The sequence below is a fragment of the Myotis nattereri genome (genome assembly GCF_964212035.1).
Source record: "Myotis nattereri genome assembly, chromosome: 10".
NCBI lineage: Eukaryota > Metazoa > Chordata > Mammalia > Chiroptera > Vespertilionidae > Myotis > Myotis nattereri.
In genome coordinates, this window is record NC_138085.1 from 42,567,178 (window position 1) to 42,594,518 (window position 27,341).

The window sequence follows — 27,341 nt, forward strand, 5'->3', positions numbered from 1 at the left end:
AGGTGTTACCCAGCCTGGCCATCCGGGTGGCCAGTAGGGTTGGTGAGCGGGTGTGTTTCTCCCTTTCCTCTGTCCCATTGGCCCTCCCAGGTCTTTTTTCTCCCGGGCCCATGGATTCCTTAAAGGTAGACACATTCTGACCCAGAGCTTTCTGCCTTGAGTCACATTGCTTTATTCCCCTCTGGACGATACATTCACCCCGAGGCAGCCGTCGGCAGCCCCATCCACCTTGACTGGTCTCCACAAGGCAGAGTGGGCAGGTATCTTACCACCCAGTTAGTGCCAAGCCCTGAGCCATGCTTCCTGTGCAGTCCCTGTCTGGGGGGCCCTTGGTCATTGGAGCCGAATGTCCCTAATTAATGGGAAGGCCCAAGAAAGCAATAACGAGGAACTGCTATTCCAGAGACTCTTGGCAGAGAGCCTGGATGTCCCTCCTCACCTAGGTCACAGTGATGGCGGAGAGGTAGACCTAAAGGGACTCCAAGCCTCGGGGGAAGTTGTGTTTACTAAGTCCTGGTGGGATAAGTACAGTGATGTCATGGGGTCCACAACCGAAAAGATGTGGTGTAGAAAGAATGTCTTCAATCCCGGACAGGATGTCTTCGCCCAGGAGCATGCTGGGTGATTGCACAAGACGCCCCAGGAGGCTCAGGAGTCCATGTTATTCCTCACGGTAGGCAGGGAGGGAGTTAGAAAGAGGGAAGCGTGATGACTTAGCAATGAGAACCCACAATTGTCTTGTGCATTCACAACTTCTGCCCCATTAACTGAAACCTGAGGCCGCTCTATGGTACATGAATAGCGGCATTCAAAAGCTTAGAAAAGGAAAGTTGCTTTACTTGGAAAATTGATTACAGTTGGACATCGCTCTTGCAGGAACGGAGGCAAAGGAATGGGGCTCTGGAGTCAGAGCTCGCTGGCTCTGTGGATTGAGCAATGCCTCACCTTTCTCCCTGCTTCACTGGCTATGAAATGGGGTCATGATGGCACTCCCCCACCCCCACCCCAGGGCTGTGTGAGAGGTCATGGAGGCACCGAGCACTCAGGAGATGTGGGTTAAACAATATTGTGACATGGGCCGTATGGTAAAACGAAGGACACTCTTCATCAGGCGGCTGTGGACAAAGTCAGGGAACCTTGGATAAGATTTGTCATCTTGTGGGGAGGCCTCTGTACGTGAGAGCTGTCTCCTTAGTTATCGGTGGTGCAGAGCTTCCTCTCCTCAGCCGAGTGAGCAGGGCCCCCGGGAGAAGACAGTTTTCTCCCATGTTCACTCCTACAGGTCACTCTCTCGTGGGTTCAATTTGGAGCCTGTCCAGAGGGGGACCCTACAATCGCATCCTAGACAGGCCCTGCCCGTGGCTGCTCAGTTTTGGAGAAAGCGGAAGAGCCCGGCCACTTTCCCCAAGTAGAAGTCGCAGGAAGATCCTTTCTCATAAGACCCGCAGGCTGCATGCCACAGTTAACTCCGAGGGTGCCAGAAAACCTTCCCAAAGTTTTAAGCGGGCCCCGCTGGTGTGGCTCAGTGGTTGAGCATCCACCTATGAATCAGGAGGTCACGGTTCAATTCCTGGTCAGGGCACATGCCTGGCTTGCGGGCTTGATCCCAGTGGGACATGCAGGAGACAGCCGATCAATGATTCTCTCTCATCATTGATGTTTCTCTCTCTCCCTTCCTCTCTGAAATCAATAAAAATGTATCTAGGTGGTTTTTAGAATAAGTCACTGGTCAAGGAGAAAGACACCCTTTTCCTTCCTCTTCAGTCGAAGCTTGTGCTCTCTTGGGGGAGCCAGAGGAGGCGGGTCAGCAGACTGGCCGGCCGAGGAAGGAGTCCGGGCCAGGCAGTCCCCCTGGAGGCCGGCTCAGAGGGCAGGGTCCCGCGGTGTGTGCTTCCCTGTGTCTCCCGCTGTGACGGAGCCCGGCACAGGGCGGCGTTCAGTCCCTCCTGCTAAAGGAATTAATACCCTAAAATGAACCGAAGGGGCTAATACGTGAAAGAACCTGCTCCGCTGGGTTCCCTCCTCCTCTCAGTGAGTGGTGTCCTCCCTGCACGTGTCCCATCGCTCACCACATGCTCGCGGCCTCCAGGCCGCCCCTGAACACCCGCCTCTTCTTTCTCGGCACGTCTCCTTTCCTGTGAATACCCACTCTTTCTCGGGGGCCCGGCTCGGGTGCCACCACCCGATTTCTCACAGCATGTCCCTGCCCAAGTTTACTCCACAACTGACTACCCTGGTGTTATCTTCCCCGTCAGACCACGGGCTGCTGGGAAGGCAGGAAGTCTTGCCTGTCGCATGCTGCCTGTACTGGAGGTGTCACAATGATGAGGGAGCCGAGAGGAGTGCAGGAGCAGGGGACACGGGTAAGTGGAGCAGCCGGTGCTGTTACTAATTCTGATCAACAAACAGGCTCGGCTGAAGCCACACAATTGAAACTCTCAGCACAGGATCCAAGGGCTGAAAACTTTTGGCCAATGGATTTTTCCATGAAATGAAAAGAAAAAAGAAATCTTATTAACTCAGTTTTGTAAGTAAAAAGCATGAGAGGTTAAATTGGGGTACAAAACATCAGGACCCAGATTTCTTTAATAATGAAATAATTTATTATTTGTTAATGGTTGAACAATACAGACGTTTACATATACACAGCAAAGGTTCTCTAAAACATGTAGTCCTTCTAAAAACGCATGTGCTAACTGTAATAAAAAGCACCATTCTCTATGTCTTGACACAGGATTTACATTGGCGGCGTATTTACATAAAGAAACATCTGGAAACAGAATTGCATACTGTCATCTCCCTGTTTAGTGTGTGTTACCATGAGGAAAATGACCCCCAACACTTGATGGTTAACAGCAACATTCCCAGAGCACCAAGTCTAGGGACAAGGGGGAAGGCAAGTTTGGTAAAATCAAGAATGCCCCCTCCTCCCCCCAGCCCTCTAGAGAGAATAAGAAATCAAAATAAAAGATCTGGATCAACGTTAGAATTGGGTGTCTTACTAATTCTCATTTTATGATTTTTGCGAGAAGACAAAGATACTCGATTTCCTCAGCCATTCAATAGCTGAGTAGCAGTGCCAGGCAATTATTTCTTCTTTCAGAAGAATGTAAGAAAATCGCCCATGTAATATTAATGAAAAATCATGATAAATTACATATTGCAGCCCTCCCCACAACCTTCAGGTATCTTCAAAAACAAAGAGATCTGATCAAGTAGAATGAGAAATACCAACTCATCTAACAGGGCCTTTGGGTCATCTTCTCCCAGAAAATTTTTAAAATCATGAGTAGCCAGCTACCTAAACATACTGTATCCAAGAGTTAGACATAGAAAAAATAATAGATTGCCATGCAGGAAATGCCTTTCAGCCTTTGGCTTCCTGGTGCCAGGGCAGGTAAAGGGGAAAACAGAAAAAACAAACAAACAAACAAAAAAACGGGAAAACAAGGACAGAGATTTGGGGAAATAGATTATAAAGCACAATGAAAGCGATATTCTTGCCAATACCTTATGGTATAGAAATCTAAATGATAATGTGTATGTACATTCTTTGCAAAAATAAGTTTTCTCTTTAAATGATGGGGAGAGGCAAGAAGAAAAAAAACCCACAAAAATCCATTAGCAAGCCCCCAAATATTGCTAGTCATTTTGAACATCAGAATCCTACCTAGTTTACACTTTTCTCTCCCCACACCCTAGGGTCTGCTCTCGGCTACGTGAGGGATGAAGAAGAGAGGCCCACTGGGAACCAGGTACGGTTCCTTTCTTTTTTTTTTTTTTTAAAAAAAGTAGAGGTTAAAGGGAAATGGCCACCTTAAAAAAACACCAAAAACACTCACATGGCCAACTGCAGGGTCAGGACCTGCTTAGACCTAAGTATTCAATTTTGAATGGAAACTGAAATTATTCTAGTCTTGGGTGGACAGGGAGAAGAATCCAGGTCCTGAACCAGTCACGAGAGGAAGGTGCAGCAGTCGCTGTCAGCACCTTGAAGGCTTCGCCTCCCTGCTTAGCAACAAAACACACAAAACGCCGGGTGCTCTGCCGCGTCCTGAGCCAGAAGGCGCGGGCAGTGTGTTTCCCGATGCTAACGGAAGCACACACAGCTACCTCCTCACAGCATAAAACGAAACTGGACGACACACTCTTATTTCCCATTTGCATTGCAATGGTTTCCATAAGAATGTAGTTGAGATTTCCTTTGTTTTTTAAAATTAATTTTCACATAAAAATATGCATGTGCCTATAGTTATACACACATCTGTTTACGTACAGTTGTCAAAATCTTAAAGGCCGGGGTTTATCTCTTTGCTCATCCCCTCCCCCCAACAACCCTAATAGAAAGGTTTTTCATTTTGCTTAAAAAACTCAAAACAACCAAGAGGACTGTATAGTTCTTAACAGTCAAGCTGGTGGATCAGTGAATGAGAGGACAGATTGGCAAGCCGAGCTGCCCGTCAGCCGTGTGGGGAAGGGGATTAGCTGCCGTGGGCTGAGTTTGCTGGTCCTGAAGGTTACAGTTTTGGTCAGAGAGAGGCCCATCTCGCTTGCCGATTCCGTCTACCTCGAGTTTAGAAAGTAACATCTAACCCTGGTGTCAGTTAATCTAGCAAGTTCCACATTTCTATGCAGTCAGATTGAAAAGGACCAGACAAACAGTGCAAAGGTCAAATAATTACTGTTTTATATCGGGACAGTACATTTCATATTTCAACCAAGAGACAAAAAATGCAGTTTAACTCAAAGGCACAACAATTAAAACACAGAAAATAATGGCATCTCTGAGATGCCTTATTTCTCAATTAACAAATACACAGATTTTGTTCCCTCCCCAATGCAAGCCCACAAGCTTCTCCCAAAGTCTTGAGTTTCTGATGCCATCCAGCATCGTGGACTTGTGAGGCGCTTGAACATAGCTATTAAACAAAATGCTTGTGAGGTCTAGCGAATGGCATTCAAAAGGGACCTCAAAGTGCAGACATATCTTTTCAAACACATTACAGGCTGAGCTGGCTCTTTGAACACTATCACTCTGCTTAAACTCAGGAAGCAGGCTTTAAAAATGCAGAAGGCATACAAATTGTATTTCAGTGCAAATCTTCAGCTGGTAATTGGAAAAGATTCCAACAATAAAAAAATCCTGTGTGTCACCTGCCCCGCCCCCACCCAAAGCTGAAATGAAGGAAAAACCAGAACAAAATAAACACAGGAGAGTTATACATGACTTTGGGATCATTTAGCAATCCACTGCTTCCAATTAAAAAATTTTTTAATCATTAATTGAGAAAACACAAAAGTAATCTTGCTTTGTTTACATTGCTCTCGTGTCTAGAATGAGCTGCTGTGCAGAGTGTTTGAACATTTGGTGTGTGGAGGCGGAGTGGTGAGGCTGTGGCATGCTAGAGACCGCAGGCCAGCGCGGCACGGCTGGCCCCGCGCTGGTTCAGCTGTCGAGCCCTTAGGTTGCAGTGCGTCTGTGGATTTTAGGAATGTTCTCATCACTTTGTGACATACACTCTGTTTCAGCGTCACAGATTTTACAAATGGTTTAAATTCAATGGAAAAGATTCACCAGAGGCTGAAAATATCAAGACCTCAAAAATATGAATGCAAAAATATTAAGGGGAATGAGCCAATTTGTAGATCCTACATACAAAGTTTCTAGAACATCTATAAAAGCACAAAGTCATAAGAATTCATTTTCCATTACATTAGTTTATATAAAATGAATAAATAGTCTTTATAGATTTAATGTGTCTTATGTACATATACATGTGCTCTGTTTTAGCTTAAATAAAAATGCTACAAAGTGGAGGACCACGTAAGGGAGAAATCATAACCAAGAAGAAAAAATCAGCCTTTTAAACTATCAACCCAAAAGCCTTCATGAAGAAGTTCCGGGTGAGTCCAAAAATAGCGAGGGATTCTAGTAACACGTACCAGCCCCTCCTGTTCCCCTGCAACACAGAGCAGAAACGCGGACTTTCCTTTCACTGGTGGTAGGCACTAGCTCAGCTAGTGTCAAAGCTCAGTTATTGCTGAAAGTTAAATAGGAAAATAGATTAGAATTGGACCAAATGTCACTTATTCTGGGGGGAAAAGAGGCATAATCACTTTGTGTTAAGTGGGAAATGGAGATCTAATTTATCTCTGAGGTAGGAAAAAAAAATGTTCCAGAGACAAGTAGCATAACAAACTTGGAGAATGCGCATTGGGGATAGCGGTACACAGCGCAGCCCCCAAAACATCACAAAAATAGACGGTGCTATTTTGTTTGTGAGAACGAACAATATTGGAACTTTGATGAGCTGTGCAACCCCAAAGCCATACTCTCCAGGTGTCCACTTCAGAGAGACAGACGCCCATCCGCACGGGGTTCTGGGACTGAGCACGGGGTGCGGGTGTCCCCTGGAGGTATTCCTGCCTCCTCCCTGGGGAGAGGTCTGCGGGTAAGTGCTCTTAAATGCCACTGTCAAAGCCCACTTTGGAGTTCTGAGGTCAGGCTCTCAACTTTGAAGCTTGTTTCCTTCAATCCTAAGCACAAGACAGTCAGACATTTCTGCTAGGCAAGGAACACAGGACGCCAGGGAACGTTAAGCAAGGCCTGGCAGGCTACGCGGGGACAGTAAATAAGAGGGGAACTGCTGAGATGTGAAAATTGCTTGTTCGGTCTAAGAATTCTTGGGTGCTTCAAATCGACTGGAATGTACAGTCTCTCAGACGAATTTCTGTGGAGAGAAAGAGAAGCTAGTGGATGAAATCCTAAGCACTCCTTGCAAACGTTTACAGAGCTGATGTGGTGAAGGTGGTACACGGAAGCTGACGTGCAAGGGATCCGTGGGCAGGTCCAGTACACTACCTACTCAGAGCCGACAGGAGACCACGGGCAGCCGCAGCGACCTCTCTTATAGCCCGAGGCACGTCTTGCGGTTGTCCTGGAGCTTTATTCTCTTGATGCTGGCGCTGGAGTAGCCCTCGTCACTGCCGAGGCTCTGCATGCTTCCCCGCTCGTCAGAATCACTCACGCTGCTGCTGCTCCAGTCCAACTCGCCCGTGAGATAGTCTGTGCTTTCAACATCCACATCGATTTCTTCTGTGGGAGGACAAGAGACAGTGGTAAAGGCACCCTTCAGAGAACTCGGGCTGAAAACCCAGGCGACTCCAGGCCAAGCCCTCTGGACACTGGGGCCTAACTGCTAAAAGGAGAGGGGGACTCGTTACTGACGGTCAGCTCAACTTCCCTACATCACAAGCAGGTTCTTATTCCCTCTCTGTCCTGCCTCTGGCCGGTGGTAGAGGGGGAGGGGGGCGAGGGCGCAGGGACCGGGGCTCACCCCTGTCGGAGTCGGAGCGCTCGGAGGAGACCGTGGAGCCGATGCTGTCCATTCGTATCCTCTCGATGCCCAGCTTCTCCAGCTGCCTCTTCAGGTGCCGCTGCTCTCGCTGAAGCTGGTCTATTTGGTGAATGGCTTTTCTGTCACAATCTTCAAGTTTCTGCAAGTCAAAGGGGTAATTAGAGTCCACAGGCAGATTTCACAGTTGGCAATGACCCTGCATCTTCCTCTCTAGCATTGGCTTCTGAAAAAATTGGCAGATTTCCTTCGGTGTGTGAGTAGCTTCGCACAGACAGGAAGTTGACTGGCTTGGGGGCTCCTGTTTTCGCCTGACACCTTCGGCACGGACAATGCTGTACCTGTGCTGTCACGAGGACTCTAGGGGGGAGCTCTGAGACTAGCCTCCTGGTGCCCCTCACGTTTGATACGGAAAAGACTGCAGGTAGGAACCCCCAACCTGGTCTCCCGTGCCTGCAGCAGCACCCTGAACACCTAATCTCCGAACTAGAGCAGTGCATGTGGTGGGAGCTTAGGAAACAGACTTCTATTTAAATGTGTGTTTATTCAAGTGCATGGCCCAATTACATAAGCACTTTTTGCATCATGCCAAATCTCAATTAACTTCTGTTTGTTAGCAGGAAATAATAGTCCCTTTTGAAGTCCTGATTCCAAATTGTCCAACATAAGAGCTTTGAAAACACATTTCCGTAGACCACTTATTTTTACAAATCTGTCCTCTAGCTTCTCATATTCTTCAGATAATTAAGAAGATTGTTTAATTGTGATTGTTTTGCTCTAAACAGAGATTCTCCCCCCCCCCCAAGAAATGTCATGAATGTAGGCTACTAACCATAATTAAAGTGACATTTTCCAATCCTATATAATAAAAGGGTAATATGCAAACTGTCCCCTAGACCGGTAGTTTGACCGGAGTTCAACAGGGGGCGGGGCCAGCCAGACCCCACCCGTGCATGAATTCATGCACCGGGCCTCTAGTCATGACTAGAAAAACATGCTGCAAGAGCCTGAACAGAACTCACTCCCCCTTTGCTATCCCAGCTCCGTACTAAGGCTACCTCTGTGCCAGCCCTCTTGGAAGTCCTGGGGATACAAGGTGACCACAGAGACCTGGTCCCCTCCCTGGGGAGTCTATATTCTAAGGATGGAGACAACCAAATAGTCACACAAACCACTACTGGGATGCCAACTGTGACAAGTGCTAAGAGAGAATCACCCAGTAATAGGACCACCTGTCACAGAAGAAAGTAACCAGGTCAGGGAAGGTTTCCCTGAGCTAGTGGTATCTGTGCTGAGATATGAAGAATGACAAGAAGTTAAGTAGGTAAAGAGGGGGAAGCATCCAAACAGAGGGAACAGCATGTAGAAAGGCCCTGTGGTCTGAGAACATGACAAGTGCTAGGGACTGAAAGAAGGCCTGGGGCAGAGAGGGTGACGCTGCACACAGGTGAGGGGCAGGCCTGGTGGCAGAGTACGTCCTGAACCACAGAAGAATTCTAAACAGGGTGACAGAACTTGAGCTCAGGATGGACTGTTCTTGGGACGCACAGAGATCAGCTCGGAGGAAGGCACTGCAGGATTTATTACAGATGATGGGTGAAAAGGGAAGGAGACAGGCTGTGAAATATTTAGGTCTTGGAGACAACTTAGATATATGGCTAAGCAGCAAGAGCTAACAAGGATTGCCCTGAGTTTCTGGCTTGTGTAATCCGATGGGCAGTTGGATGGACCACTGAACTTCTGGTGCCTAAGGGTGAGAAACACTCAGATGGGTCTGGACGTCTTGCGTCTGGGGTGCCTGTGATTCATCCAAAAGGCGGGCAGGAAGAGCGCAGAGGTCCGGCAGATATACACTTGCTGTCCTCGTAACAAACCCTTACTGCTCAGGCAAAGATAAACAGGCATCTCAAGGACACACTTACCTTTATGTGCAATTTGGCTGTTGTTAATAAACTCAATGTAGTGTGTCGATTTGATTCAGGCCCGAGCGGCACTAGCCCCTTCAACTTCTCCAGGCACAAGCGAAGTTGGGCCCGTCTGTAAAAACAAGATCACAGTAGCATTTCAGAATTTCATGGCAGGCCAAAAGGTATGCCTCAAGAACAGGTTCTGAAAGAGTATGAAGTTGCCCAGGCCCAGTGATGTCCAAGACCACCAGTGACCTCTTGCCCAATATATATCTCTGGTGAAAACCAAGGAGAAGCAAAATCCAGGGTTTTCTACAGTAAAATCTATTTAAAATACCTGTGTTGGAATAGGGACTAATATCTACTGTTCACCAGGCATATTTATCAGGTTATCTCCAGGTTTCTGAATAGAGAATATCCAAATTCAGAAAATAATGACATGTCAGGTGAGAATCCTTTTAAACCATACTTATCTTTACCCATTCAGGACCACTAAGTCACTATAATTACATCATTGCTGTAGACAGTATTTATACATGTGAATGACATATTATTCGTTAAGTTTTATCTGAAATAGCAAAGACAGAAACAACCCCAATGATCATCAATAGGGAGTAAATAAATTAACTAGGGTACATCCCTGTAGTGGAGTGCTATGCAGCTATGAAAAGAGAATATGTTCTATGTGCTATTAGGAAAGAACTCTCAGGTATATTAAGTGAAGAAAAGCAAACTGCATATAACATGCTATCTTTGGTAAAAATGGAGGAAATATTTGTGTCTTCTTGTATGGACATAAAATCTAGAATGATACATAAAAAACTAGTAACAGTAGTTGGGCAGAGAGAAGTCAGGGAACCGTCAGACTGGGATGAAGAAAGGGGGATAATTTTCACTGAATAATGTGTTATACTTTTTGGTTTTTCAACCATGTAAGCTACTGCTATTCAAAAGTTAAATATATTTTTTAAAAAATAATGAAAAAGTACCACTGGTAATGCTACATGAACAAGCCTGCTGAACAGCTGAAGAGAACCACGTGTATCTCTTGGAGAGTGGCAGAATGGAGCCATGGGACAGAGCGGAAGAGGAGAGAGGCTGGATGAGGCAGAAGCCACAGCAACACACGAAAGAAAGGGCCTTTCGTCAAAGACTGACCAGAAGCACAAAAGTTCCTGAATTTTTGGAAATTAATACTTCATTGAAATCTTGGTTTGGGTTTTATTCTAGAACAGGGGTGAGGAACGGCTGGCTCGCGAAATCATTGGGTCTGGCCCTGCCAAGGCATTAGGGGTGAGCTAATTAAATGTTTGACCACATACAGCAGGCTAATTTTTAATGATGATATAAATGGCCCTGGGCAGGAAAAAAGTTCCCCACCCCTGTTCTAGAACATGGCAGACTCTATGAACATGACCAAGATTCAGAGTTTTTGTTTCAGCTGCCACCTCCTAAAGCCTTCGCAGGCCTTCCAGCCCATGGAGATTTCGTTTTCTGAGTACTTAGTTGTTCATGCTGTGCGCTGGGAGTTGACTGTGCTGACGTGGTGTTTGGCATTGTGACTGAACCATTCACTGCAAGCTCCTCAGAAAGCGGGGACTGCAGCTTCTTCACTGCTGTGTTGCCACAGCGCCTCCCCCTCCCACAGGCTTAATAAATGTTTGCTGATCAGATACCATCTAGTCAACTAGACTTCAAGCCCCTCGAGGAGAGTCCACTTCTCCCTTCTCTGGCCTTCAGCAGTGCTCAGGGTCCTGGGGTGTTAGACACAGGCCATTCCCTACACACAATGACCTGAGCAGAGCTCCTAGGAGCCTCCTTGCAGCTGAACTTAAAGAAAACCTTAACGCTTAGTTTGTCCTTTTCCTCCCTCTTAAAAACTTTACTGTATTAATGGAAGCTGGGAATGCAGACCAAAAGGAGAAAACCATCAGAAAGCTCTACGATAGGTCAGTATGCAAGGAAGTCAGTTCATACCCTTCATATCAAGACTTCAGGTGACACCCCAAGGCAGACAGATCTGACCAGGGGTGCACTTGACAGCCTTTTGAGCCACTGCCTCATCTGCTTCTGAGCCTCCCTCCTCATCTGGATCTTAAAGGAGCTGTTCTACATTCTCCAAGGGCCCTCTAAGCCTTAATAAGCTCGAGAAGAACAGCTCTCATTCCTGAGCCAGGAAGACTGAATGGGACAAATGCCTAACTATATTATAAGACTTTCACTTGCTCTGAAAACCTGTCCATTTGTTATGGTCACAAGCAAAGACTCACATTCGAGGTCTGTTCCTCCTTCTGCATGGGGGCGGGGGAGCAGAACCTGTGTAAAATGTACTTGTTCACCGTGGATAATATTCTTCAAAAAGAGCAGTGAAAATCTATCGTTACTAGAAACACCATAAGAAAGTATACTCAGTCACGTACTTACACATACAGTTATCCAACTTATTTCTTACTACAAAGTTTATAGACTAATTGTTGAGTTAGGAAAAAAAGCTCAGAAATTAAAATGAATTGGACATTTTTCGGTTCGCTTGGTATTTGCAAAGACTGCATGATTCAGAACAGTCACAATAGTCTTTATGATGCAGGTTTATCTACAGATGAGTATGTAAATTTTTTAGGAAGTTTGTCTACTGATAAAAATATAATAGTAAAGTCATCTTTCCATGCACCGTCATTCTAGTTACACAGGGAGTCTAGCCCAGAAAGTATTTTCACTACCCAAATGTGGGTTTCCAAAGAACACTCCCAGTTGTGAAACTAGAAATAAGCAATTTGACTAATTTGAGCTGAAGATAATACATGTTCACTCGGTGTCTTCTGGTCTCGTTCTATGAAAATAGGACCGAAGTGCTTTCTGGCACGTTCCTAGCGCCTCACTGCTCCAGCCTGAGGGCCGCCCTGCCCACCAGCCACCTGCCTGCAGACACACCCCTGGTTGGTGTCTGGCAGGCTCAGTTCCATCACAGAGCAGTGATATTCAATTCCTGAACCAGATAACAAAATTATACAGACATCTCTGTAACAACTCCCCCTGAGGATCCTCAACCCTGAGACACAGACAGACACACAGACACACCCTCCACCCTGGGACCTGGACTCCTGCAGCCAGCCCTGAGCACCCATGGAGCTCCCAGATCCAAAGGAAGCAGAACAAGCCCTTGTCTCAGCTCTCCCCTCAGTCCTGATAGCTTCCTGCCCAGGAATCTGGTTTTGCAGGAGGGGCCTGGGACCACTTTTGAACCAGGTCCAACTCCCCTTTGGGGAACTGGCAGGGTTTTGCCACATATCCTCAACAGGAAGCCACTAGACACCTCGCCGTGACCCCTCCGTGCGTCTCCTCCCATCACATCTTCAGACAGTCCCGCCTTCTGCTGCCCAGAGCTGCCCCCCCACTCCCCACCCCCAGCAGAAGAGGGTTTTGCCAAATCCTGGCTCCCTTCGGCCCCAGGCTGCCACTTCTTTTTGCCATGATCCAACTGCTCTGTACCAAGGTCATGAACTTTGACAACGTCACCTGCTGACTCTTCAGAAATGTTGCTTTCATTATTCTGAATGGGCTGATACACCTTTGGTCTATAGTAGCATAAAGAAACCAATCTTTGATCTGAGCTATAATCAGTAACACTCGGAATAAAGTGTGGCCTATAACTAAATTAGATATAAACTATAGTTTCTTGTCAGAAAGTTTTTAGTATCTCAAATTTTATTTACTTTTGTTTTTAATTATTTTAAAATCAATCTGTCAATCTCTATACAACCAAATATTAGTATAGTGATGAAGAGTCAAGTTTTGGGACCCTGACTCTGGCCCTTCCTCCCTGTGTGACCTTGAGCAAGTTTCTTTACTCCATGGAGCCCTCATTTCCTCAGCAGAAGGGTGGCAATGCCCACCTGAGGGCCGTGTGATATTAACTGAGACAAGGCAGGGAAGCCCCTGGGCCAGGTCTGACATGGAGTACTCCATTTCTGGTAGCAGTTATTCTTTCAATCCTCGCTTCCTCTGTAGAAGAGTAATTACTGGGAGCAAACCCATAATCATAGCTCTATAATATTTCTTTAAAATCAGTAGGGAACTCCATGTCTCACTAGGTAGATAGAGGCTAGCTGATAAAATCCAATCACTAAACTCGTCCTTAAAGAAAATAGATCTCTTCTGCCATTAAAAGATGGACAGTCTTACCCATTTTCTATGGAAACACAGATCTTGCTTATGCTAAAAGCACTTTTGTTTTACATTATAAAATTAGCACAGAGTTTATAAAGCTATTGCATGCGAAAGGAGAAGATTCCTTCAGGCCACCCACATCACGTAGAGGCAGCGGACGGAGGGACTTAAAGGAGGGAGGGCACGTCCGAAATGCCTGGCCTCTACTGCGATGGCCAAAGGAAAGGAAAGACAGGGGCAAAGTGCTGATCTTGGAACTTCCAGCATATCTCTACATGTGTTTCCAAATCCAGAGGCCCTAAAACACCTAGCACAATAGCAAGAAGAAAGGATGGCATGTTCCAGAACAAACTTAAAACAGTCTGGGAAGGATCTCTGGGAAGAAAATGACCAAACGTTGCTGAGAGACATAAGAAAATTTGAATAAATGGAAAAAACAGCAAATTCCCAGATATGAATCCTCAAAGTAAAAATGTCAATCTTACCAAGTTTATCTATATATTTAACATAATTCCAAGAAAAAAATCCCAACAGTATTCTTTATAATACTGGGAAATTAGTTTTAACTTCATCTAGAAGAATAAATGTGTGAGAGAAAGACTGCCAAATTTTTTAAGAAGAAGAATGAGGAGGAAATGTGATATTGAATTGTATTATAAAGCTTCAATAATTAAAAACAGTATATACTAATACAGGAAGAGACAGACAAATCAAGTGAACAGAATAAAAAATTCCCAGGAACAGACCAAAGAATAGATATGAATTTAGCATTTAGTGGAAATAGCACTGCAAATCCTTGGGGGAGTGGGGAAGGGATTAGTCAGAAAATGGCAGGGAAGTGGGGAGACTAACATCAAAATAAATTCCAAATATATTAAAGATTTAAATATAAAATGCATCTGGATGCCATGCACTTCTGTTGTTAGTTTTCCTTAACTATTGTCAGCCATGAGTCTGAGAAAATAAGCAAGAGAAGGAAGCCACGAATGACGAGCTCGGGCTCTGAGGCAGTCATCCTGAGCTCTGGCACTGGCGAAGGCACCAGGCTGACCAGCGTGCTCTTACGCGAGCCTCAACGCTGCTCTTTTTATTTCTGCCTCCACACTCTAGCTTCCTTGATTCTACCCATGTGTCTCTCAGGCCAGCAGGTTTGGTAAGCTAGGGAACAGATGCAACAAAAGGAGTAAGAATCTAGGTAGATGGTGCAATCTGCAGAGAGTGCTTATGTATTTGCTGTGTCAACCCTAAAGCTCTTCCTCACATGGACAGACAGACTGGGAATGGTCTCAGGTCCGTTCGAAGTGCATGTCGTGCTTCTCTGTTGTGAGGGAGGCATTGTTATCAGAGATTAGTCTTTTTTATTGAAGGTGTGACTGAGCTCTCTCCCTCAGATTTTCACAGTAAAGTGAAAATGATACAAAAAAGAATTATAAGGTCAAGGCAGGGCAAACACCATGGAAGCCAGTGAGTGAAGAGGGTAGATAAGTAGGTTTATAGGTGGGAATCTTGAAACACACTGAGGTCTTTCATGCGTTTACTCCACTAGTATTTCTCACAGGGCAGTAGTGTATGCACTGCTGCCTTCCTAGGGGCAGGGGGTCTAATGTTGAGTAAGACCAAGTCCCTGCTTTGGAGGCACTTAAAATCTAGTTGGAGTGGTCAGACATGTCAACAAATTATTGTAAGATTACTTATCTGAGGGACCTTCAGACCATGACCAATACCAGCTCTCACGAAAATTCCAGAATGGACCCACTTTGCCCTCTACCAAACATATTTCTTCATTTTCCTCAGTCATACTTGTTTGACTTAACTTCTCCATAAAGGTTTTTAAGGTTTTATAGCTTATCATAAGCTTTTCTTTTTTTTCAAATAGATCATATTCCTTTATTCACATGCTACAGACCTCCTTTGTATCCAACTTGTTCTGTTTCTTTCGTTACCAAATAATGGAAGAGACCAAGTCTTCTAATTTATATTAAATAGAAATAACAATGTGTCTGCAGATATTGACCTAAGAGTAGAATCTGCTATCTTCGGTAATTCATATCCCTTCTCTCTGAAGAAAGCCTTACTTAACAAACATGATACACTGAGTACTAGTTTTCATTAAAGCTGGGCCTAAGATTATTAACCAAAGAAGAAGAAAAAGAGTTATATAAACAATGGTCTATTTAATGCCAAGGTTTCACCATTTTATCTCCTACCTCTGTGTGGACACAGAGTTAGCCAATTAAATAGCCTTATAAATCTTAAAGGATAATTGGAGAGGAATAAAAATAATTTCAGATGTAGGTATATAGTAAGAAAAAGAGGTTATTTAGTATAAAGAAAGAAGAAACAAATCTTAAGGGGTCAAAAATTACTCCCTAAAAGGGATGATAGGGCCTAACCTTCTCCAGAGTTTGGTTTTAGAACAAAACCTTACTGGGTTAAACAAAAAACCCTGATGAAGGCTACATACAAGTCATGCTTTGAGGAAAAAAAAAAAAGGACTTACTTCCTTTTTCTAAAATGATTCCTTTATAAAAAATTGCCAAACACTTATTACCACCTTAATTAAAGCTTTGGAAGGTCTTGGAGATTTTTCAGAATTGTGATAGTAATCTTTGTAAAAATTTACAAAGGTAGTTATATATGCTAGCTGTACAGGAACATGGCACTCAGTGAACAGTGAATGTATAAATAGCAATTCATGGTGGCTACATTTAAGTTATAAAATCACTTCTCTAATAAAAGTATGAAATACATAAGTATGCCTCATTAATATTTCCTTTCTAGAGCCCAATTAAAAAAATATACATATATATAGATATATATAGATATAGATATATATAGATATGATAACTAGTACTTGCCTGCTCTATCTCTCACTTTGACTATTAATGCCTATGACAGAAAGTCAGAGAAGCCCGTGTTCTGGGTAGGGGATTGGAAACTAATTGAATAACCAGCATATTTCTCTTCAAGTTCTTCCAAGGGCAGATCCTACCTACCCAAGAGGAAAGATGGATTCTAGTGGTACAAATCGGAGTGCTCCTCCACACCATCAAATACTGCACACTGATACCTATATACTTCCTGTGCAATAACCAGGTCGCGCCCTTAGCCTCATGTGGCAACAAAGCAATGTGGATGTGTTACAACATCCTACAGTGAGATCTGAATGTACTTGAGGGAGTTCAGGAGCAGTAAGAGTGGTGCAATACATACCACAACTCAGACCCCATGCAAAGTCAGTCCTCTATCCCTTTGATTGAAGGAGCTTAGCTATTTGAAAAGCCAAAATGTGAAAGTAACAACTACAGGGACCTGCAATGAATTAGAATATCCTGCTAGAAAGGACCTGGCTGAAATGGTTTCATATGCCAGACCAGATGCCACTGAAATACTGTTTGACAAAACGAAAATAACAGCTTACATCAGGCTGCTGAGTCCTCCCCACGGAGCACACACAACAATCTTCGTCATGGGGTTCAGAAGACTCTGGCAGAGGTAATCTCTCTAGACCAGCTGCCTAATTCCAGCAAGGCCTGCACATGCACCATTCCAGAAACACCAGTGTCTGCTACTAACGGAGATGCTAGAGCCTTCTTTTAGGGGGGGAAAAAAGAGTCCATTCTAGCACCTGACTCCTGACACTGGCTGCAGCTTCTACGCATTCACTCAGTCTCCATTTGCTAAGGGCTTATTGGAAGGTATTCAAACCAGAGGAATTCCCAGTGAAGAGAAGGAAACAGCAGAATTACCATCAGTAAAGAGAATAACAAAAGATTAAAATATTTTCTTTTTCCAATAAAAATCAATGAGTAATTACAATGGGAAACCAATAGCAATAAAAACATATGTAAACCAGGAATATCTTTTACAAAAAATGTGCAAGATCTACATGGAAACATCTAATATATAAATAAGAACTTTTTAAGGTTAATTTATATTGGAATTATTTAATTTTTATTTTGAAAATCCCAAAAGAGTTTATGGGATGAGGAATTGATGGACTGATTATAAAATCACCAGGAAAAACAAACTGATGAAAATAGCTAAGAACATGGTTAAATAAAAAAAGAAGGGGAGGAGAATAGAGATTTGCTTTACCAGATCCTGAAGTGCATGATAAAACCTCAGTGATTAAAACAATGTACACTAGCCCTAGCCAGTTGGGCTCCGTGGATAGAGTGTCGGCCTGCTGACTGAAGGGTCCTGGGTTTGATTCCGGTCAAGGGTACATGCCCAGGTTGCGGGCTCGATCCCCAGTAGGGGTGTGCAGGAGGCAGCCAATCAATGATTCTCTCTCATCATTGATGTTTCTCTCTCTCTCTCCCCTCTCCCTTCCTCTCTGAAGTCAATAAAAATATATTTTTAAAAAATAATAATAATAAAAAACAATGTACACTGGCACGGGAAGACTCAGCCATAACCTGGTTGGTGGGCAATCCAGCAGTCAACATCAAAACCCATATCAACTTGTATACCATTAATTCCACAATTATAACCTTACCCTAAGGTAATAATTATGATGTTGGACAGAGACTTATCTACAAGGTAAATTAAGGAAGCATTGCTTACATTAGCAAAATACTGGGAAGAACCTAAAATAGGTGATTGGTTATATGAATTATGGCGCATTCATATGATGCAATACTGGGCATTCTCTAAAAGTAATGTTAGGAAAGGAGATTTAATTGGAAAATGTTCCTAAAGTAACTTAAAAAGAAGATTCAAACTATTTACTATATGATCTGATGTTAATTTGTAAAAGTATGCACAGAAGTCTAGATAAATATATAACTTAGCAGGAATGTTAGCAGTTACTGCTGCAAGGTCTATTATAGGTGATTTTTTTTTTACTATTCCCTGTGCTTTTCTGAATTTTTGAATTTGCTACACTAAACTAGATTTTTAAAGTTATTTTCCAAAACCAATTGAAAAGATACATTTCCAAGGTCCCTTGATTTCCTCTGGCTGCTAGATTCATGGATGATTTAATTTTTAGTATGATTTTTCTATATTTCTCAGAAACTTCTACAAGATTCGTTTTTGAAAAAAAAGAGAAACACACCATCTCCTCACCAAGGGCGTTTCCTTAGGAGGCTGGACCCACAACATTAGTTAAAATGCAGAGAAGCCAGGGCCCAGCATCCACAGCGACACTAAACGGACCCTCCACCCAGGAGCAGGTCTGTGCTGGGCTCCGGGTTCCCAGCACCTAACACACAGCCTCTTTGGCGGTCACGGCACCTAGTCCACTGAATGGAAAATACCAACTGCCTCCACCATTCTAGGTCTTGTCTTTTCTCTTCCCATCAATGCCAGGATTATTAAGTGGTACATTGAACACAGTATCCTCAGAGTGGAGTCCTGATGAGCACCAATTATTCAGAATCTCTAAAGTGCCACAGAAAAGATTCAAAGAGAAAAAAATCCCAGTTAGAAGTTGTGTTTTTCTAAATGGCTATTTTTTTTTTTTGAGAGCTATGCCAGTCTTTGTCATATGATGTTAAGGTGAAAAATGGCTCACATGTAGCAGCATTTAGCCAAGCAGGGCTCTTTCATAGCACTCAGCTACTAAAACCAGGGAGGCTAGAACAGCAGTTGTTCAACTGACCTCAAAACCCTAAAATCTTAAGCAACCACACTAATAAGGGAGAAGTGCCCGACAGCTTTAATCTCCCCTGGACTGCAGCAGCCAATGCTTGGCTAAATTAAGTAAATTTAAGTCCTTACTTCCTTCTCTTCTGTTCACAGGCTCTAGGCTAGAGGAAGAATTATCAAGACTTTAAAAGACCAAATTCCAAAAATGAAAGGACAATAAGGAAACCAGATAAGTAACCCTTCAACCAACAAAAGTTGACTAGTCATACAGAAGCAGCCTGAATTATAAGCAGCCTGCCCTGCCCAGTGGTGACTTCAAATCCAGTTTTCTAGAACTTTTGCCTCCACAGCCACCTGTGCATACCTTGATTTCAGACTCAGCATATTAACTGGAACTCTCTGCGTCTTGCTCACGGACAATCTACATTTCTCTAAGGTGGGGACCATGCTGATTTAATATCCCAGTATGAACTCATTTAACACCTGTGCGGAGCACAAGGTCTTGGGCCACTGTTGGTAGAAAACAAACATCTCTGAGCTACTATAATAAACGATAAAATTGACATTCCGGTGGCATTCCTGCAGAGGCGCAAGGCCCAAAGCTGTAGCAGCCTAAGAGCCCTATGGGGAGGGATGAGATTTCAATCATTAAAATAAATGCCTAAGTAAACTGTTAGAGGGGAGAAGGACGACTACAAGAATTTTCAGCAGAAAAACTCCCGATTTACCCGGTTCACTCCAAAGGCAGGAAGATGGGAGAGAATCTAAAGATGGAAAACGAAAGCTAGGTTCCCTTTCCTCCTTCAGAAGAGACACTTTTGAGTTTCCAGTTCATGATATATAAAGCCCTAAAGCATAAAGGAAGCTCAGACGTAAAAAAGCTCTGACTTAAAACATGTGCAACCGAGAAATGAAACGGGAAGAAGAGATGGGGAGAAACACGTGTCCAGCAACACACTTACTACCCGCCTCCCCGCCCCCCCCCCCACACACACACACAATGGAATAATACTAAGCGTTTGCCCTGTTCCGAGATTTGCCTTCCTAGTGAGGGTCTGGTCTGCCCTTTCCCTGACGAGACATGTCACTCAGGTCCTGACCTTCACAGTCAGGCTCCCTCGTCAGAGGGTGGGCACGGTATGGTACGCCATCTTCTCGTTCCTGCCAGGCACCCAGAAAGCCAGTCCGTTTGGACAGGGAGCCCGCACTTCACAATGAAGGGAGTGCGGCAGCTAGAATGAGGGTTGTTCAGTGACATTAGCCCGGAATGGACACGAGAATCACCTGAGAGCTTTTAAAAAAAAAAAAAAAAGGCTAGTGGACAGTCTCAACCCAAACCAATTAAATCAGAATTGTTAGGGGTGAGGACTGTGTTTGTTTGTTTTTTAAGTTGCACAAAGAATTACCATGATTTTTCTGCATAGTAAAAGCAAGTGTTTATGTTTCTTTGTTGTTGTTGTAAAAAGTCTACTAGAGATAGATTTGCTTTAAAATATCCCATGAAGAGGGGTGGTTTTAGTTATACAAGATTGGCAAAATATTGATAACTGTTGAAGCTGGGTGATGGGTACATATGAGTTGATTACATTATTTGCTCTATTTTTGTAAATTTGAAAAATTCTATAATAAAAAGTTACTTTATAAAATTAGCAGAAACAACAATTTGTTCTCTTCCTCCCAAATGTATAACTATATAAGTATAATGTATTTAACATGAAAAATAATTATTAAAACACTACAATAAAAGTTTTGCAAGTGGTTCTAATGTGCAACCAGAGTTGAGAGCCACCAGGCTGTGTCCTTGAAGGATGGGCACACTTGCTGTGGAAAATGAAGATGTAAATACGCAGCACAAGGCAATCCCGGTGAGAGAGCAACTAAAGCCTGTGGCAAGACGAAACCCAGTGAGGGTGGCAGGCTCCCTTACAAGGCACTAATCCAGTGGTTCTCAACCTTCTGGCCCTTTCAATACAGCTCCTCATGTTGTGACCCAACCATAAAATGATTTTCGTTGCTACTTCAAAACTGTAATGTTGCTACTGTTATGAATCGTAATGTAAATATCTGATATGCAGGATGGTCTTAGGCGACCCCTGAGAAAGGGTCGTTCGACCACCAAAGGGGTCGCAACCCTCAGGTTGAGAACCACTGCACTAATCCAATTTCTGCTCTGCATCTATTTGCCCAAATTCTGAGAATCTCTATTCACAAGGATATTATAACTACACACATACGTGTGTGTGTGTGTGTGTGTGTGTGTGTGTGTATACACAAATATATATATAGATATATCTGTGTGTGCATGATTTAATACAGCACTGTCAATTATATTCAGTAGCACGTAATTTTTAAAAAACACCATTTGGGAAACACTGCCTAGGACCTAAAATGCTCTGGCCTGTGGAACAGTCACACGAAAAGGCATTCCTCAGGAGGCTGCAGGGGTGAGGGAGGAGTGTGGTCTTTAGAACTAGCAAGCCCTCTATCTACCTAAGTGATTTCTGGGCAGTGCTGTTTAGAGGGCCCAGAGTGAACTCTTAAATCGGGTCCTATTGTAGGAGGAGTTAAAAAGAGCAAACAATTTAATGAATAGAAAATGCATCACAACTCTTCCCATACCACCCCCCAAATCCCCAACTCACCGATTCTTCTCCATTTCATTGTGAGTTGATCTGAAAGAGGGAACAATAAGAAAAGTTGTTGTTGTTTTTTTCTTAAAGGACTACTTCAATATCAACAAATATTTTTAACTTCTTTCTCTCCAAAGTTGATAGAAGACAGAAAAAGGGAGAATAACTCAGTGAGTTCTACTAAAGAAACCAGTCCCTTTGGGGGTCAGGTACATGTAAATATCTAAAACAGAGTTCAAAGAGAAGTGAAAAACTAAGAGGCATGCATTCCCTAGTGGAAAGGTAATCCATTTTAAGAAAGGAAATAAAAGAAGCCTATTTATACAAAGACAAAACAGCTGCACAATGTGATGTGAACTTGGGTTCTATCATTCCACAAGCTTACTTTAGGCTGAGGGTACAACAGTGGAGGTGGCACCCCCACTCCAGCCCTGGAGTTTTTCCAGGTGTTGTATTCACCAAAGTTTTATGCTAAGTTGTTTGACTACAGGATTCAGTTTTAAATGAGTAAAAATCACCCCTCTCCCCTGAATCTTTGTATTCCCTGAAGTAACTATTTTATCATATACAACCTCCTGGAAGGAGCTAGTATTGAATAGCTATGAAATGATTTTAGGGAGGAGTTTCCAAAACTCATTTCAACATAAAGACGACAGACTGGTTAGAGCTTTGCCACTGACTGGTACCAGGGAGGAAATAAAACTTTTACCATTCTGTCCTTGGTTAACCCCTCCGTAAAATGGGAATAAAAAGTATTGCTAATTATCTACTGAACAAGCAGGGATCAATGAGGTAGCAACTGTAAAAGTGATTAGAGAGCCTTGGGTGAAAGCTGTGGTGGACGTGAATTCATGTTATTAGTGTATTTATAGCTGACCTTGAATATAAGGTCTGGTCTAAAAATTTATGGACAGGTTTCACAAAAGTCACAAGCAGTCAGTCAAGTGGTCACTTCAGTGTCCTGCTCACACAGTTCCTCCCTGACTAGTTATAAATAAACCTGAGGAACTCCCCAGTGTTACAAAGGCACTGGATCCTGACCTTACGGAAGCTCTCTAGAATCTAACCAGTTCAAGAGGTTATGCCCTGGTTCAAGCCATGAAATTCTGTGGGGCCATAATTAGAACCTCACTGTGCCTAGGAGATAAATTCTCAGAGTAATCATGGAGGATCACTGCTCCCATGAATTCTCAGCCACTCATTTACATGGGGAGGCGGGCATCAAGTTTGTTCACATCAGAGACTGGGGGGGGAAGGGGTGTGTGTGTGTGTGTGTGTGTGTGTGTGTGTGTGTGTGTGTGTGTGTGGTCTTGAAATGGGACATTTCCAATCTGGCACTTAAACTTCTCTTCTACGAGGAAAAAAACTAGAAAAAAATGACAGCACTTTCAGTTTTAGAGCATTTGTTTTCTGGATAAAGGACGTGCGAACTTTGAAACTGGTTAACTTAAAAGCTTTAGATTGAGCCCCTTGGTTATCCCTCAGCATTCTTCAGCATTCTACATTTTTCTGAAGGTTTATTTCTGCAATGGCCAACAGGACATCACAGTTAACAAGAATCTGGCTTACAGTGCAAACCTTTGGCTTAAAATCACGTGACATTTTAGTTTTAACAGGGAATAACAAGTTCAAAGTCTGACAGATTTTTTAAATGGATGGAAGTATATGACCACAACTGGCAAAGATTTCCCTGTTTAATCGCAGGCAAGGACCTTCCTCAAGTGCCATTCTTGGAAGGTGGTGGTGGAGGAGGGTGGATATTTGAAAAGAACATGGTCTCCTGTCAGAGAAAATAACAGCACATGGGGCACTCGTACCAAAAATTTCTGGATTCTTTGAAGATACATATAAAAAAAATTCTGAATCTTCAAGAGAGACTTTTTAATAGATTCCATAGGAAGCACAACTCCTTCCAAACTTTGAACAGAGTTTTGGAAAGTAAAGATCTTATTTGATTACTTAGGGGTGTTGAACACATTGTGATGTTTACAAGGGGACTTACACCTAATGGCTTGGGCATTATTGAAGTGCATTTGGTTTACTGAAACTGAGTTTGTTTTTAATAAAAAGCAGACCTTTTAAGAAATAATCATTTCAGAGATTGCCTGCAAACTCTGTTGATGGATTAACATTAATATTTTTAATTATAGCATTATAAGAGACAGATACTTTGTATCACAATGATTTTCCATGTGATTATTGAAGATTTGATAAATCTGTAATAATTGAAGGTCAATGTCACCATTTAAAAATATATTCTAACAGAAAGATAACTAAACCAAACTACATAGTATTTGAGAATGAGAAAAGTCCTTGGTTCAAAAAGACTCCCCATGTCAGGTCAGCTATATAGCCACTGTCTCATAAAAGAACTGGGTAGCGAGTCCTGGACTTCCTCTTTCAAATGAGTGCCAAAGTCTGCTTTACCAATTTAACATACTTTTAAAAAGCCTGGATTTCAATTCTACATATTTAGTAACTTATTTCAAAAACCAGAAAGGGAGGAAAAAAAGATTCTATCTCCCTGTATTCCAGTAGTTCTTTGGATGATTCCAAAACAATCAATATTCACAATTTCATTTGTGTGTTGTTTTTTTAAACAAGCAATTAGAAAAACTTTAGATCTGCATTTTCAGTTCCCAAGAAATTTGGTATGTGGCTAAATCTTATTTTTTATTGTCCAAGGAAAAGTATTCCCCCCACCCCAGCTCTACAAACAAAGAGCACAGCATTTCAACCCGAATTAACAAGAATAAACTGTTATCCAATGGTTATGTAAACCAGCAGCAATCTCTCCACAGCCCTTACTTCAGTTCACAATCCCGACGATACAGAGCTTTGGATATAAGTCTAATTCAAATCAAGGGATCAAACTGCATTCTCTGGGGGGGGGGGGATGGCTCTCTGTTCAGGTCAGGAAGGAAATGATTACATTTAAATAAAACAACCTGCTCCTGCTTCATATGATTGCTTGGCGTCTTCTCCAGGTTTAATCATGGTCTCTCAAGAGATCCTCGCATCACTGAAGATATTACACTAATTCACTACTAGTCCAGAATATGGACAACTGTGAGAGCCTCCTATTTCTTACCTTGAAAGCAAACCAAATCCATTAAGAGAAGTAACAGAGCTTTTCAAAAAATCAGGAGTTGCAGCCATTTTTTTTTTTTCAGGAATGCTTCATATTAAAGAGAAGAGAAAGGCTGTTTCTTGGCTTGAAATTCTCAACTATCATTATTTTTCTTTCCTAATCACCTTCTGGGACCAAGCCACTTCTCCTCAACTTCCTCTTCTTTTCCTCTCCCTATCACTGAACATCCCCTGACAACTTTCCTGTGAAACTTAGGAAAAAAATTTATTGCTAAGGACTAGCCTTGACTATTAATGTGGATAATTCCTCTCACATCATGAGTAGACAAGAATAAATGAACTACACTTTTCCAGTAAAATAACCCAAAAGGCTTCAAAGTTCTTACAAAAATTTAAAAATTAACACTGTAACAAAATGCAACATAGCTAAATTGTCCTATACCATTGTATAATCCAAGTAAGTATCAGCATCCTTATTAGAGGCCCGGGTAGTATCCATGCACAGATCTATTAGCTACCACTTTCAGGTAATGCTAAGGAAGGGAAGGAAAACAAAAAAATCACCAGGTAGTTAACTACCAGGCCCATGCTTCACAAAGTGCCTTCCTATTCAAGAGCTCAGCACCTGTGTGCTGCTCACATCCTGTGGGTCCACCAACACTGAGGACAGCTGGCAGAATCAAGGACAGAGGAGACAGCAAGAACAAGTGAGTTAGGTTTAAGTAGGAATCTTCTGGTTTCCAGTGGTCTGTATTGTACCACAGAGGCTAACCAAATACAGCTACTTTCAGGGAGTTATTCATGAGGATGGGAAAGGGATAAGGATTCTAAATCAGCAATGAAAATGTCAATGGTTTTAATTTACTGGAATGAAAGGTATAGTTGAATGGATCTAATAAAACAGATTTCCTAGCTAACTTATATTTTAAGAGGAAGGAGGGGGAAAAGGACAATAGCATTAATAGAGTATTCCTATGTGCCAGGAACTATGTTCAGGGCTTTAACATGTGATTTCACTGACCACTAGTCAACTGCTAGTACTTCCTAGTGAGTGTCACAGATTTTAAGAACTGTAATAAGGCTAATATAAAAGGGTTGTGGCATATTAATATTTTGATGTTATATGTTCCTCCATCACCAAAAGGCAGATTTTAACCTCACTCATTTCTCTTTGCCATTATAAATAGGTATGCCAAACTAGATTATCAGACAAACCATTGTATTTAATGCACATATCAAATATGAAATCCTACCACCCATGCCAAGTCAGATACTTTAACATGATTATAAATTTTTCATTATGAAAAGTGAAAGAAGTGGATAATGTCCATTTCTCTTTTCAATTCCCTCCACCCAGAGGGCTGCTTCCTCCAATGGCTTACGACCATGTGTGCATTACTGAATCATGATCGCCACTTAATTTACTGGGTTATAATCACAACAGGTAACTTCCATTCTGCAGGTTGTGTCATCTGCTGTATAACCTAAAAGGGAAAGAGAAATATTTACCAAATTACCTGCTACTGCTGTTATTCTTCTTAGATTTGTTCCTCCGTTTGAAGGCATCTCTGTCCTTGTTATTGTATGGTAACATGGAGGCATAACCATGTTCAGCTTCTAGAAAACCGGAGGATCCAGTTAATGAATGAGCCTGGAACATTCAATACTCTCGCTTCTCTACAGTATTTCCTTTTTACATTTTACCTATATTTCATTGAAAGACTAGAGTGGAAATAATTAAACGCAGCCAGGTGGAATCCTTAGAACAATGATTGTTTTTAAAATTGTGTGAATGCCCTCAGTTCGGAGCAGGTGTAAGGAGCATTCCAGCTGCTCATTGTTGAGAAAGACCCATCAAGTCGCTAAGCGCCTGGAGCCCGGGCTCCCCACTGGCAACGTCCAGCAGGTGTGTTAAGTGAAGATGCGGGGCAAACGCCGGGCGCGGGGGTTGGGAGGCGCTGCTCCTCCGGCTGAGACGGGCCAGCAGGGAAGAGCCCGATGAGGTAGACCCAGGGCCTGGCCGAGGGGGCCCCCGGCACTCCACCCGCGACGGGGTAGGGAGGATGCGACACCCGGACCCCGGGGTGCAGAGGCCCCTTTCCACCCCCACTCACTGCCTGGGGGGCAGCGGGCGTCCTCCCTCCCGACGGCGCGTAGGGAGAGCGGAGGGGTTAGGAGCGCTCGCGGTCGCGCTCTCCGCGCCTCCAACTACCCCCGGAGCGGCCGGGCGCCCGGACCCGCAGCGGGGACCCTCAGAGCCCCCGGCCCCTGTTGGGGTCCGACCCCTCCCGTCCCCGTGCACCTCTCTCCCGCCGCTCCAGGTAGTCAGCCGCCTCCAGCAGCATCTGGATGTTCATCCGAACCGCCGTCGCCATTCTGCACCGGGGGCCGGAGCCACGGGACCAACCCCCACTGCCCACGGGCTCGCTGCCGCCGCCGCCGAACACGCGCGACCCGCTGTGGACCCGGCAGAGCAGGGCTCACAGAGCCTCTTTGGCGACCACGCTGGCCGGAAGGGGGAGGGGGCCGGTGAGCTGGGCACCGCCGACACCGTGACAGAACCCGAAGAAGAGCAGCAGCCGCCCCCGCCGCGGAGT

The 27,341-nt window shown here is 43.6% G+C and overlaps 1 protein-coding gene across 2 annotated transcripts; it reads right to left on the reverse strand.

The window, feature by feature from the left end:
* Window positions 1-4,664: 4,664 nt before the first annotated feature.
* MXD1 (MAX dimerization protein 1) lies at window positions 4,665-27,341 on the reverse strand. 2 transcript variants are annotated; one of them, XM_081100540.1, is made up of 7 exons: window positions 27,047-27,341; window positions 26,262-26,361; window positions 21,667-21,696; window positions 9,278-9,392; window positions 7,338-7,497; window positions 6,863-7,096; window positions 4,665-6,731 (listed from the first exon to the last, which is right to left on the reverse strand). In XM_081100540.1, exons 1-6 carry the CDS (start codon window positions 27,117-27,119, stop codon window positions 6,909-6,911), a joined length of 666 nt encoding a protein of 221 aa, XP_080956666.1. In that variant the 5' UTR covers window positions 27,120-27,341; the 3' UTR covers window positions 4,665-6,731; window positions 6,863-6,908. The 2 variants fall into 2 exon arrangements, with proteins under 2 accessions (XP_080956666.1, XP_080956667.1); XM_081100541.1 differs by having other exon boundaries at window positions 6,867-7,096; window positions 27,047-27,318.

Bases quoted from the DNA above. Each gene is read 5' to 3' on its own strand.
- MXD1 (XM_081100540.1), bottom strand. From the start codon at position 27,119: ATGGCGACGGCGGTTCGGATGAACATCCAGATGCTGCTGGAGGCGGCT. The intron at 21,697-26,261 runs GTAATTTGGTAA...TCCCTCTTTCAG, and splicing joins AAGAATAACAGCAGTAGCAG to ATCAACTCACAATGAAATGG. The intron at 9,393-21,666 runs GTGAGTTGGGGA...TTGTTTTTACAG, and splicing joins AATGAAATGGAGAAGAATCG to ACGGGCCCAACTTCGCTTGT.